The 13,812-nt window shown below is 42.3% G+C and overlaps 1 protein-coding gene across 6 annotated transcripts in view; it reads left to right on the top strand.

The window, feature by feature from the left end:
• Positions 1-13,812, top strand: part of NEDD9 (neural precursor cell expressed, developmentally down-regulated 9) — a 209,091-nt gene that overhangs the window by 176,536 nt on the left and 18,743 nt on the right. For all 6 annotated transcript variants that reach the window (XM_034985675.1, XM_034985673.1, XM_034985674.1 and 3 more), the window contains one exon: positions 4,201-4,647. In XM_034985675.1, coding sequence (XP_034841566.1) covers positions 4,201-4,647 — 447 coding nt within the window. The remainder of the gene's footprint in view (positions 1-4,200; positions 4,648-13,812) is intronic.

The following is a 13,812-nucleotide window of genomic DNA, read 5'->3' as shown; positions in this document are numbered from 1 at the left end:
TTTTATTTTATTTTATTTTATTTTATTTTATTTTATTTTATTTTATTTTATTTTATTTTATTTTATTTTATTATGTTATGTTAGTCACCGTACAATATATCATTAGTTTTTGATGTAGTGATCCATGATTCATTGTTTGCGTATAACACCCAGCGCTCCATGCAGTATGTGCCCCCCTTAATACCCATCACCAGGCTAACCCATCCCCCCACCCCCTCCCCTCTAAAACCCTCAGTTTGTTTCTCGGAGTCCATAGTCTCTCATGGTTTGTCTCCCCCTCTGATTTGCTGGACTCATTTTTCCCTTCCTTCTCCTAATGTCCTCCATGCTATTCCTTATGTTCCACAAATAAGTGAAACCATATGATAATTGACTTTCTCTGCTTGACTTATGAATGAGATGGTTTGTGTTCTGGCTGACGTTAATTTTGCTGTTATCTCCTCGAATGAACTCTTGCCCCCAAAGCACCAAGCGTTTTCAAAAGCCAGGCTCCTCACCCATTTTTCCCCCTTTCTGATGGCTTGGGCTCTGCTGGAATCTAAAGAGATATATCCATAATTCATTCAGGAGTAATCAGAGTAGTAGTAGTAATAATATTTTGTCTCGGTCTCTTGAGGGCAATCAATAGTTTCATTATTGCTCTTTGCAGGCAAATATTCCATAAGAGGTTGAAGTGACCACAACTCATTATTAATTCAGAGAAATACTGCAAGATACAGTTCTCCTGATATATAATTGTGAGCAAGAGAAACATCAGCTATATATATATATATATAGTAGCATAATTAAAACAGTTCTCCTGATATATAATTGTGAGCAAGAGAAATATCAGCTATATATATAGAGAGAGAGAGAGTAGCATAATTAGGACCCAACCCTTGACAGAAAACTGACTGGAGTCTGAGTTGGGAGGGAGCCTAAGCCCAAAGTGCCATCCAGCAAATTAAATAAGTTGTCACAATAGCTTCCTAAGCCTCCAGCAGCGTTAAGGTACTTGACTTGTATTAACTTATTTCATCCTCACAGCAAACCTTCCTCATTTTACCGATGAGGTAACCGGTAATTTTAACCGGAAATTAAGGCACAAAAGGAAATAGTCTATTCTATAAACATGACAAGAATTGTCATCTTCAGAACTTTGCTATATAATGGAGTTGAGCCCAGTTAGGAGGACACTGTGTAGCTTAGAGTTGTGGAAAGAGAACTGAACCAAGAGACCATAGTCCCATTCCCATCTCTGACACCAACAGTGTGGCTTTGGGCAAATGATGAACTGGCCTCCCCAGACCTGTTCCTTTTTCTGCAAAACATGGAGGTTGGGTCAGGTGTTCTCTAAAGGGCTCTGGAAGTGCACGTAACTTTCCATATGGGAGAGGGAGGGGGGTAGACGCCGACTCTGTAGCTTGCACAGATACTAAATCACTCATTCTTGTTCAGCCAAGGCTGAGAATATCTGTCACTGTGTGAGGTGTCCAGCTAGCACTTGGGTGCATGCCACCAACAGTCATGCCAAGCAAGCTCTCTTCCTAAAGCCTCACCTCTGTGGGCAGCAGGGAGGACTGCTGGGGAATCATGGACAACTCGTCAGGATATTCACCCTGCCGCCGTTAGCGAGGACAACAGTCTCTGAAGGTTTTCCCAGAGAAACAGCTCTTGGGGCACATCTGAAGCATTAGCATGCTGCTTCCCAGGTGGTGGGAAGGTCAGGGGGACAGAAGACGAAGAACATCCAGAACGACTCTCACATGGGGATTTCTAGCTGCCTCGCATCAAGCACGGTCCAGTGCCCCACTTCAGTGCTGCATGGAGTCCCATGGCACTGACCCAACTCCACATGCCTCCAGCTTATTTGTGCTGATTAGGTCTGTAGTCCTTTGCCTTTCTACTATTTTCTGTTTCTTTTCTTTCTCTTCTTCACAGCCACTAGAATCATACAGCTACCCACCCTCAGCTTCCATAGAACTAGTCCTAACTCTATCACTTCTGATTTCATCTTGGGCTTTTTTACCAGCCATTCCCAATCACTGAATGGGGCCCCAGCGAAAGGGACAGAGACCAGAGTGCTTGGCTCTCTCCCTACTCTGTAATCACAATACAATTCTGGTGGGGTGATCTCCCTCAGATTACTTTGGTACAAAGAATCTTGTCCGTAACTCTATGACTTTTCTTTTAAGTTACACAACACTCAAAAAATGGAAGAAGAGAAACAGATTTTAGGATTATGACACATCCTTAAGTGATTCCTCAAGCCAGGATAGGATGGTGCATAATTTTATCTTCATGTATGTGAATTTTTATTAGGAAAAACCCCAGAGCTTCCTAGCATATAAATACTAAGTAAAATCTTCACCTAGTTTCCCTTGAGCTTCCCTTTCTGCTCACCTGTCTACATTATAGACTTCTTGGATCTCAAAACTGTCAAGAACAAGAACTTCAACCTTATTCTTAAAAAAGCATTCTCAGGCTCCCTGGGTACTCACCTCTATGGCTTGATCTCCTTTTCTTAGGTTAAGTAGTTGCACTAAGAAGATTAACAGTAAGAGTAGGACCCCCTCCCAGGTACTGACGGGAGGGGAGCTGCCTTACATAATGCAGCACCCTCCCACACCCCCAGAGGGGAGGCTCAGCACACAGCACAAGACTGTGGTTATGGGGCATAGTACAGGGGGAGATGATTAATGTATGTCAGTTCTAAAGGAATGAAAAGCACGGGGCTAAAAGATCAAGTCCATGTTTCTAGAGAAGCAAGGCGGGGGGGGGGGCAGAAATCCAAACAACTGCCAAAAATTCCACGAATATGTAAAGTCCTAAACATGCTCCACCCAATAGGCAGTCCCTCCTCCCACAAATGATCATCATCCCAGTGACTCAAGTGCATCCAGACACTTTAGTGAAGCACCAGAGATCACTTTCAGTTTTCCAAGTGCTTGTGATGAATTTATAGCATCCCGACTCCTCTGTGTGCTGGGAAGGGGCAGGCATGTGGTGATGGCTGCCATCATACTGTGAAACATGACTAACGCCAATAAATGAAATCTACGGAGCCTTTGAAAGGCTTCCAAGAATGTCAGCACGTACTGCTTGCCCACTCTCTGCTGAATGCCTACTTTGGCTGTCTGCTTAGTACCGAATGTGCCAGACAGGCCTTCATACAAAGGGAGAGAGTGTTTTGGGCCCATGAAAGGGGAAGGCAGAGCCTTTCTGATGTGAATGGTGAGATTCAAGAAGTACGGGGGGGAAAGTGGCAGGGTGAGGAGGGGCCTTCAGGAAAGGTATGAATAAAAGACCAAAAAAGAAAGTGGTGACATCTGCCTACATGCAGTAAATTCTTCATCGCTCCCTGCCATCCAGTCTGGAGATGTAGACTACTATCACTTACGCTCCATGCTTGATGATCATGGAAAAAATACTTGCTTGTCGACTCTCCCTGTATCCAAGGACTTCTTGATCAACTGAGAATAAGAATTTGTAAGCCCTGGGCGCCTAGGTGGCTCAGTTGGTTGAGCGACTGCCTTCGGCTCAGGTCATGATCCTGGAGTCCCTGGATCGAGTCCCGCATCGGGCTCCCTGCTCGGCGGGGGGTCTGCTTCTCCCTCTGACCCTCCTCCCTCTCATGCTCTCTGTCTCTCATTCTCTCTCTCTCAAATAAATAAATAAATAAATCTAAAAAAAAAAAAAAGAAGAATTTGTAAGCCCTGCCAAGGCATATATAAGTCTACTTTTGTTTCCATTTTAACGCCAGATATAAATGCCATGTGTACCGTTTGTTATTTGGGATTTTCTTTGACTCTTTCTGCCTCCAATGTATGAAAAGCTTGAGAAATGTCTGCTGTGACACATCTCGGAATATTTTATTCTTTAAGCTGGCTTTAAGAAAGGAAGAAAAGTGTTTTTGTATAGTGAACTCTTTACCAGTGCTACTCATAATCCCTTGGCACAGCATCTAGTGCTGGAAGAAAGAACTCTTGGGGTGTTCTGAGCTTTGCCGAGGAGACAGTCTGATGTCATTGGTGGCAGACACAGGACGTATGTATCTGTGTTTTGTCTGCACCATCTGTTTTTCTCTTTACAGGCTATTGTTCATATTTGTTCTTCTCTCCCTTACAGGAAGTGTGCCTCTCCATAGGAGCATGGGCTTTCGGTGTTTAAAGGACTGAGCTAGCATTCTAACGTGATTTCTCTCTGTTCTCTTCTTCCTAGAATCTTATGGCAAGGGCCTTATACGACAATGTCCCAGAGTGTGCTGAGGAACTGGCCTTCCGCAAGGGAGATATCCTGACTGTCATAGAGCAGAACACAGGAGGACTGGAAGGATGGTGGCTCTGCTCCTTACATGGTCGACAAGGCATTGTCCCAGGCAACCGGGTGAAGCTTCTGATTGGCCCCTTTCAGGATACCCCCTCCAGTCAGGACCAGCCTACTTCTGGGCTAATGCACCAGACCTTTGGCCAACAGAAGCTCTATCAAGTGCCAAACCTACATGGTGCCCCTCGAGACACCATCTACCAAGTACCACCTTCCTACCAACATCAGGGAATTTACCAGGTCCCCACTAGCCATGGTACCCAGGAACAAGATGTGTATCAAGTACCACCATCAGTGCAGAGAAGCATTGGGGGAGCTAATGGTCCCCACTTAAGCAAAAAGGTGAGTGAGTGACCTACTGGATTTTTGTTTCTACTTACTTGTTTCCATTGCACTCAGAGCAGTAGAAATGTTCCCAGAACAAAAACATGAAACTTGCAAGAAGTAAATAAATCTTCCAAAGAGTAAGTATACCTACATACCTGAACTTGGGCATTGGTTCTGCATCATTTTTCCATTCATTGGTCAGCAAAACTTTGTTCCCATGTCATTATAAGTTCTTGTGTCATTCCAGATCATACTGGATCATTAAGTTGTTTCTCTCTGTCTTTCTGATAGATCTGCTTTTAGACCTAGGTTCTACACTCAAATAGTTTCCAGTCTTTTCTGTTTCCTCCTTGAATGGTACAAGGCACCAAATTTCGCACAAGTACAATGATGCAGAAAGGACTCTCCTTTCACCAAAAGCTGAATCATGACCCCATTGGCCTGGCTGCACAAAGAACCCACCAGAAGTAAAGGGAGCAAAGAAGCTGGAAGTGGGTCATGCCAACCAACTTTTCTGTAGAGTTGTTAGTTTCAAGGTTGTCCAATACACATGGACACTAGTGAATTTAGAAAGGAGCCATCCTCTTGTCCTTCAAGTAATTCCTATAATAATGCCAGAGCCAGTGTGTGAAAACAGTAGAGCTAGAATATTTAGGAAACCATTTTGTTAAAAAAAAAAAAAAAAAAAGGAAGTACCTCTTCAGCACTCTATATCATTCCAAATGTCACAACAATTTGACATAGATAGAAATTTGTTCATCAAATTAATTTTAAGTATTTAATATATATATTTTTTAAAGATTTTTTTTAAGTAATCTCTACACCCAACGTGGGGCTTGAATTCACAACCCCAGTATCAAGAGTCACATGCTCTACCAGCTGAGCCATCCAGGCAGACACCCCTCATTTCGTATATTTCTGAAGCTTGTGATACAGTGATGAACTGAAGAGTGAACAAAGCCTTCATGATGCTTACATTGTAGTGGGGAGATAAGCACACACTGTAATGTCAGGTGGAAATACACACTGGAAAGAAAATAAGATTAGTCAACTACAGGAGTAATAGCCAACACCAAGATCATGCCTTTGTGAGCATTACAAGGGAGGGCTTTTCTCTTTCGTTTACCGGCGAATTCCAAGGGTCTACAATGAATGGGTCCTTTGAGGTTTGTTATTAAGAATGGACTGATTTAATGGAATAAGAAATAAAGAAAGACGCAGTTAGATACAAGAAGGAGCTTGCTGGCTCTAAGAACACTACATATGCGTGTGTCCTGGCTCAAGAAAATCTAATACAAAGGCTGAATTTACAAACCCAAGTCAATTATGGAATATCTACTTGCGTGATAATGGAATTCTCTGTTGGACAAAAAAGGGGGGAGAATCACTGTTGGATTCCTTAAACTAACAAAACCACGAATGTATTTTCAAATCACCTCTTATACAAAAGGTATGTATTACACACCATTGCTCAAGAGCAACTGTGTTGCATAAGCCAAGCACATGCATATGAGAAGAAGTGGTGACTTGTTTTGCCCAGGACAGTGATCACTGTCTGGAGGCAAAGTGACTCCATCATGACCTTTCAAAGTCCTTCTTACCCCAGGGACTTTAGATTCAAAGGGAAAGCCAAACCAAGCCTCTTTATCTCCAGAGGGAAAAAAAGAACAGTTGAAAGGTGTAACTATAAATAAATAATTTCTCTCATTCTAAGTCCTGGTTGTTTGCACCTTAAAAATAGCTCTCCCTCATCTGAGCTAGTGTGAGGCAGACAAGGGAGACCAGAACAGGAAATGCTTGGCTGAAAGGTGGTGGGGTCTAAACTTTCATCACAGTTTATTTTGGCAGGAAGGTGACATGTTTTCCTTTTAAGACTCAACCTTTTTAGTTCCAAGTCTGAAAAGCACTTCAGACTTCTTCCCATTTTATTTGCTGGAACTGCACTGCAGATTTGCTCCTTGACCCTCCATCCTTTTAAAGAGGAGAGACTTTGACCACGCCTTCCCTTGGATTGATGTTGGGTTGTGCACTCGAACTCAATGTTTTGTTTGTTTGTCTAATTTTAAAATCAGTGGAACATTTTATGCTTACCAAAAGGTAGGTGATTCCTGTAGGAGGAAGCCAACTTCTGAATCAGACCTCTGCCAGCCTTACAGGGGAGGACTTTACCAGAACTGAGAAATAGATAATGCCTGCAGTGCTAAGCTTTGAGCTGTGGGAGTCCAAAGTGGTAACATGGCAGCAAGGATGGGAAGGGCAGGAGGGAATGGTCCTGGCTCCTCCCTGACAAACACCAAGTGTTCTGCAGGATATCCTGACCTCAACTTGAAAGTCATCTGAGTGCCTCTGGTCCCCTAGGCTGACCCCTCCATCGTGTCCACTGGGCCACTGGCTTGAACCTCCATGGATAGATATGAGGAGGAAAAACTTCTTCCTTCCTTTCCCCTCCCTCTCTTCCTTCCTTTCTACTTCCTCTTTTCTCTCTCCCTCCCTCTCTCTCTTGCTTGCTCTCACTGTTGCTCTTTCTTTCCCTCCCTCTTTCTTTCACTTTCACCTCCCTCCCTTCCTTCCTTCCTTCCTTCCTTCTCTCCTTCCTTCTTAGTGGAAATGGCTTGGCTGCTAAAAGGTAATTTTAACCTTCTAGATAATAGTTGTTTAAAACACTTCTGTCAACATCTTCCTCTGTGTAGGAGTCTTCTCAGTGGGTGAGAATCACACTAATGACTTAAGCCAAGGCCCCCAGAGTTAGTCTCAGTACAGCAAGAGTCAGGTAGGCTTTTTGGGTTTTGCTTTTGTTTTGTCTTCGGGCTTTTTTTTTTTTTTCAGTTGTTATTGTAGCTGACTTAGTGAATAGCCCTATACCCATTTTTCTCTTTACTTTCCCATCTGTAAAATGGTGGTAAGCCCAGAACTAGGCATTTCTGGAAGTTTAAGCTATGGCCCTTTAAATCTATTAAAGAAGAAAAGGAAGAGGAGGTGGATCTTGTTCTAAACCATGGAAGTGTGGTTTAAAATGTTTAGCGAACATACGAATCATTTGGAGAGATAGGGAGGGTGAGCTGAAATGCAGATTTCCAGGCCTTTCCCACCAGGAATTCTAATCCTGGGTCCTGGGAATCTGCCCTGGGGTGAGCTCGTTAGCTAGTTCTGGGGAAGGTGACCCAGGACTGCATTTTGAGAAACACTGTGAAGTGACCATGATGCGGGGTTGGATATGTGCCAATCTGATTGTGATTCGGGACTTTCCATAGGTAAAGATTCCCTTGATGTTGCTACAGACTGTGGGCTTCAGGAGTTTCATCCACCACATTTTTTTCCATGAATGAATCATTTAAGAGGAAAAAAAAAATTCTGCCTTCTATCACTTCAACTTTGCTCTTTGGGAAACTGCAGCCTTTGCCCACCTAAGACGCCTCTACTCATCCCAACCACATATATCACTTATTATATCAGCGGTTAGAAAAAGGAAGATAATAATCATCTCATCCCCACCCTTTTATGAAACAAGACAGCATGAGTATTGTGCAAAGAGCATGCGCTTTGGGGTTAGGCTGACCCCTGGCTCTCTTCCTTCATAGCTGTCAATCCCTTGGCAAGTTCCTCAACTTCCCTAGGCTTGAAGGGGACTAATGGGACTAATCGCAACTACCTCACAGAGTTCTTGTGAGAATTCAATAGAACAACATATAGGAAGGACCTGGCCCAAGGCTTAGCACGGTGGGGGCTTAAAAAATTAGTTCCTCTCCCTTGTTTGTCTTTCCTTTCTCAGAGTTTGTTTTGAACGGCCTCAGCCCTGTTTGTGTTTCTGATTGTGCAGCAAATATGCAAATACTTTCCTGCTAACACATAGGCTGTTCCCTCTGAGTGCATGGCTCTCTCTCTTGGGTTCTACAAGAACTTTGCACAGAATGGAAAAGAACTCTTCGTTATCTGGAAACCATATACGCTGACACCTTTCTTAATTTCATTGGTCTTTTGCCCTATGGGTTTTGGGTGCAGTGCCGTTTTATCCGTTAGGCATTATGGGCAGAATGCCCAGGGCCTGCAAGAATGTTTGAGGGCCCCCCTCCCCCCCAAAAAAATTTTGACTCCAAAGTATGAAACACAAAATATATAATATTAATATATATTAATATAAATATAATAATTATATATTATATATAATTTCTATAATAATAAATATATAATTAATATAAATATATTTATATGCAAAATATAATTAATAAACATTTAGACAAATGTGTAGGAAACAACATAATGTCAGCCTCATTAATTGCTACATTTAGAGCTCAGAGCTACTTTATTACATTTGAAAACAATTTGTAGGTTAGATTCTTCTCACTTTGCAAAGATTTCTAAATATGCCCTGTGATGGTCAAGAACTCACAGGCAATTTTATTTATTTATTTATTTTTTATTTATTTATTTTTTTTTAAAGATTTTATTTACTTATTTGAGACAGAGAGAATGAGAGACAGAGAGCATGAGAGGGAGGAGGGTCAGAGGGAGAAGCAGACTCCCTGCCGAGCAGGGAGCCCGATGCGGGACTCGATCCCGGGACTCCAGGATCATGACCTGAGCCGAAGGCAGTCGCTTAACCAACTGAGCCACCCAGGCGCCCCATCAGAGGCAATTTTAAATTAACTGAGTTACTCACAGTCCAATAATTTGAAAAGCTAAATTATGTATATATTTTAATGTTCTCAATTCTTTAAAAGCAAAAATTCTACTTACTAAGGGACTGTGGCTGAGAGTGGGGCCCCCAAAAGTCCAAAAGCCTAAGGGCCACAAAGGTCTAAAATAGCCTCATTTTTCTACTTCAAAGATTAGTAAAACTGCCACCTGAGTTCATCCATCTGTGCCTTGATCTGCATGGAGAATGATATGTGTTTCTCTGATTATTTTTGGACATGTCACTTTTATTCTAACTGATGGAATTAGGTTTGTTTTGCATCCTTCTGAAGATCAGTTTTGAGCTAAATTATAAGCCCCATTACAGCAGGCAGGGGCCAAGGCTGTTGTTTACATATGACATTTCCATGTATGGCATTTTCTGCTATAGGCCACACTCACAGCAAAGTGTCAGCATACGGATGACAGCCAATGAACGAAGGAATGAGGCAGAAGCAAGAAATGAAGTATCTAATTTGAGTTGACCTTTAAGTAAACTGAAAAATGGTTCTGATCTTATCACCCATCGTATTCACACACTGTTCAAATCTTATCATCCAGTTCCTTACGATCTCTTATGACCTATGTCAGATTCTACTCTGTAGTTTTCCCCTAAGAAGGGTGTTGGGGATTGCCACCATCTCTTTTCTGTAATCATAACTATCTCTACACAACAAGTGAGCATTCAAAGCATGACTGATGTAAAGTTCAGCATGTCTGAGAGCCTACCTATTTATTTTTTTTAAATATCTATTTATGTATTTGAGAGAGAGAGTGCATGTGCATGAGCATGGAGAGGGGCAGAGGGAGAGGGAGAGAGAATCTCAAGCAGACTCCCCACTGAGTGCAGAGCTCGATGCGGGGCTTGATCTCAAAACCTGGAGATCATGACCTGAGCTGAAATCGAGTTGGACACTTAACCGGATGTGCCACCCAGGTGCCCGAGAGCCTAACTTTTATGGATTTTGCCCAATGTAGACAAGATTAGTTGACTCTTCTGTGGTCACCTAAAGAGGAGAACAATACTATTTTTACTGGAGAGCAGAGCTTCCTTTGCATATTCTGTGATTTACCTAGAATGACTTTTCTCCTCCATTCTATCTGTAAACTCTTATTCATACTTTAAACCCCATGTCAGTGTTCATCTCCTCTGTGAAGCTTCCTGTCTGCACCCCAGCCATTTTCTCCCTCCTCTTTGGTCCCCAAAATATGTCATCCTCTTCACTTAATCTCAAGGGAAGCTCATGGGTTCATTAAAACCAATGGCCGTTACAATGGGCGTGATGGGCCAGACTGGGGGCCAGTACTGTTTTGGGGGTGGCACTCAGAAAACTCTAGATTTATCTAAACCCCATGACATCGTCTTTAAAGACCATGTCCTACCTTCCAAAATGGGACATGGCCAAATGTTGGCAGGAAATGATTAAAAGATTTTTGCCAGGTCTTCCAGGCCCGTTCCTGAAAGGTAACATAAGAACCAGAAATAGATTCACTATAATATTTGTACCTTCTTAGACACTGAGTCATCGCGAATTACACACATACACACAGACGCGCACGCACACACACACACCCCCTCACCCAAAGTCATTGGTTAGGGAACAGAGGACTTCCCTTATTGGGATTTGAAGAATTGTGAAATCTGGTTGCCCAGAGCACCATTCAGTTACCAGCCAGCTAACTGCTATACATTAGCAGTATGATTTATCTACCAAGTAAAAATAGATTTAGAGGAAATGAAAGCACCCCGAGAAGACAAACTCTGACTACACCTCACTTTCCTTTGTTCCCTTCCTATACACACACAGACACACACACACCTCTTGAAAATAGCAGGGAGAATCAGAGTTTGACAGGGCACAGAGTACCTCTGGTTTCTTCACTTATAAACTCCATAAAGTAGGGCCATGTTTCAGAATTGCACATCTCTCTATAAAGATAATCTGAATTTAAATTATTTTCCCTCTCAATACATGGCTTTTGGGGCTGTGTGGAGAAGTGAACTTCCATCTAAATTCCTTGCCCTCAAAAGTCAAGAGGAATTCTACATCCTACACAGAATTAGAGGTCCTTGAGCACTTAAGGGCAGGACTTTATGAGCTCACTTTGAAAATGAGAAGTCTCTCCTCCCAGCCGAGCAACCCACGCCAGGGGAATGAGCAAACTGGAACACCTCCCTAAAAATGTACAAAGGCCTTTTTTGTTTGGTCAATGCCAAGGCCTTCTAACTCAGTTGCAATTTGTCATAAAGCTCACAGATAGTGCGTATTTCTAAAAGTGCATCAGTAACTTCTTGTAAACCCACACCAGAGCAAGCGGAGGTAACCTTCCTTCCTTTTTCAATGATTTCATGCTAAGCCACTTTGCTTATCAGAGTGAATGGGTCAGATATTGTGTGTGGTGTGATGTCTGGCTGAGTGGATAATGCTGTATTTGTGAGGGAGAAAAAAGAATACATTTATTTATTTGATTTGATGACAAAACTCAGACTTAATATTGGTGGAACACATCTTTAAAAGCAGGCTTGTTTGAGTACATCGTGGAAAATGCACAGCGAGATTCCATCAGAAGTGCGCTTGGTTCTAAATAGTGCCATACACCCAGTTATCAAGGGACACTTCTAGAGAGTGATGCTGTTCCTGGCTAAGGAGTCATGGTGTGACTCACTTAGGACAGTGTGTCTTCTCTCAAAGTCTATGTAACTCCAGTGACATTTGAAGAGTACCAAGGGATCTTCTCTTTAAAGGGACTCCAGAGTAGGTCGATTTTTGAAGCAAAGAATCTTTAGCCATGCCATAGTCACATCTGATTTATTTAGGTAATTTTTGGGGGGTTTTCTTAAAGCAGGATGTGCTTAAACCAGTTATTTATCATAACGGTCATTTATTTTCAAATTTACCACCAATTGACTGTGTAGCCCTTAGCATGCTATGAAGTTACTCATTTTTCAGAATAGTTTTAGGACAAAAGCGGGGGTAACCCAAAAGTGTCCTGGGCCCTGGCATCTTCTCAACAGCTTCCTAAGGTGTTCCTTACACCACCCTCTCTTTACGGGGGAGGGATCTGAGGTCTGAGAGGTGAGTTAACTTGCTGAAGGACATACCTCTGGTAAGACGCGACCTTGATATTTGAACTTACGTCCGTCTGACTCTGAAGCTAATGATTTTTACATCCTGGCTAATGGTTGATGTTGCCAAGCCCTAAAATAAGAGGGCTTGTTTAGGACATTGCATTAGCAATGCCAGCTCATCAGAATCCTGGGTGCTAAACAGCATCATCTTGGCCAGAAAGAATTAAAGTCACTTCAGAAGTCTCTATGCTGACGGAGTGTGAGTTGAAGAAGGTGGAAATTCCTGCCACCCAGCTGTGGTGGTCTGTTTCAGGGCAGGTGATCTGGAAGTCCCGAGCAGATGATGAAGGCGATGTAAAGACCGTGGTATCACTGAGAACATTGCTGTGTTGGCTTCCTCTACCATTGAAAGCAACATCTTTTCAAATGACTTCCAATTGGTCTAGATGGATAACTTCATTTAACCAGACACAGTAGTCCCCCCTTATCTGCAGTATTTGTTCTCACGTTTTCAGTTACCCACGGTCAATCAGGGTCTGGAAGCAAATGATCCTCCTTCTGAAATACGGTCAATGCCTACGTCACTCACCCCACTTCACCTCAATCATGTAGGCATTTTATTGTCTCATGTCATTATAAAAAGGGTACCTACAGTATAGTAAGATATTTTGAGAGAGACCACGTTCACATATAGCATATCATTATAATTGTTCTATTTTATTATTGTTGTTGTTAATCTCTGACTGTGTTGAATTGATAAATTAAACTTTATCCTAGGTATGTATGTATAGGGAAAAAAACATAGTATATATAGGGTTCGGTACTAACCACGGTTTCAGGCATCCACTGGCGGTCTTGGAACATATCCACCATGGATGAGGAGAGATTGCTGTCTAGTTAAATCTCCCAGAATGGGCTTGCCAGGGAAAGGGGCACCCCCAAAATTTAAGATACCCAGATTTTAAGTTTTGCTTCTCAAACAAGGAAGTGAGTTTCTCTGTGAAACTAGGAAAGTAGTAAATTTCTAGTAAATTTCTAATCTGTCTTGCTAATGTAAGCAACAGGACAGAGAAAAGTAGGGGTGGACCACGGGACCCAGCCAACCAGGTTCTTATTTACTTCTCTGTCATTAACCCATTGAATAACCTCTCTGAACTTCAGTTCCCTCAACTGTGAAATGGGGAGTAGGGATGAATTATCTCTAATGGTTTTCGCTAAAATTTTATGATCCAGATATTCTTATCTGATTCTTTCCCAGAGTCACTTGAAAAGTTTAATAAAACCGCTTGACCTCAAGATTCTTAAAAAAAAAAAAAAAGACACTCAAGCATTGATATAAATTTCAAGTTGACCCCGTAGGTTTTGGCAAATCTTCTTACTCTTCCTTTAGGATGCAGTCCGCCTTCCCATCTAGAAACCGCAGTCACCTCCAGGAGATG

Source organism: Mirounga leonina, unplaced genomic scaffold, assembly GCF_011800145.1.
Source record: "Mirounga leonina isolate KUSES-001 unplaced genomic scaffold, KU_Mleo_1.0 Mir_366, whole genome shotgun sequence".
Classification (NCBI taxonomy): domain Eukaryota; kingdom Metazoa; phylum Chordata; class Mammalia; order Carnivora; family Phocidae; genus Mirounga; species Mirounga leonina.
This window is presented reverse-complemented; position numbering and strand designations above follow the sequence as displayed.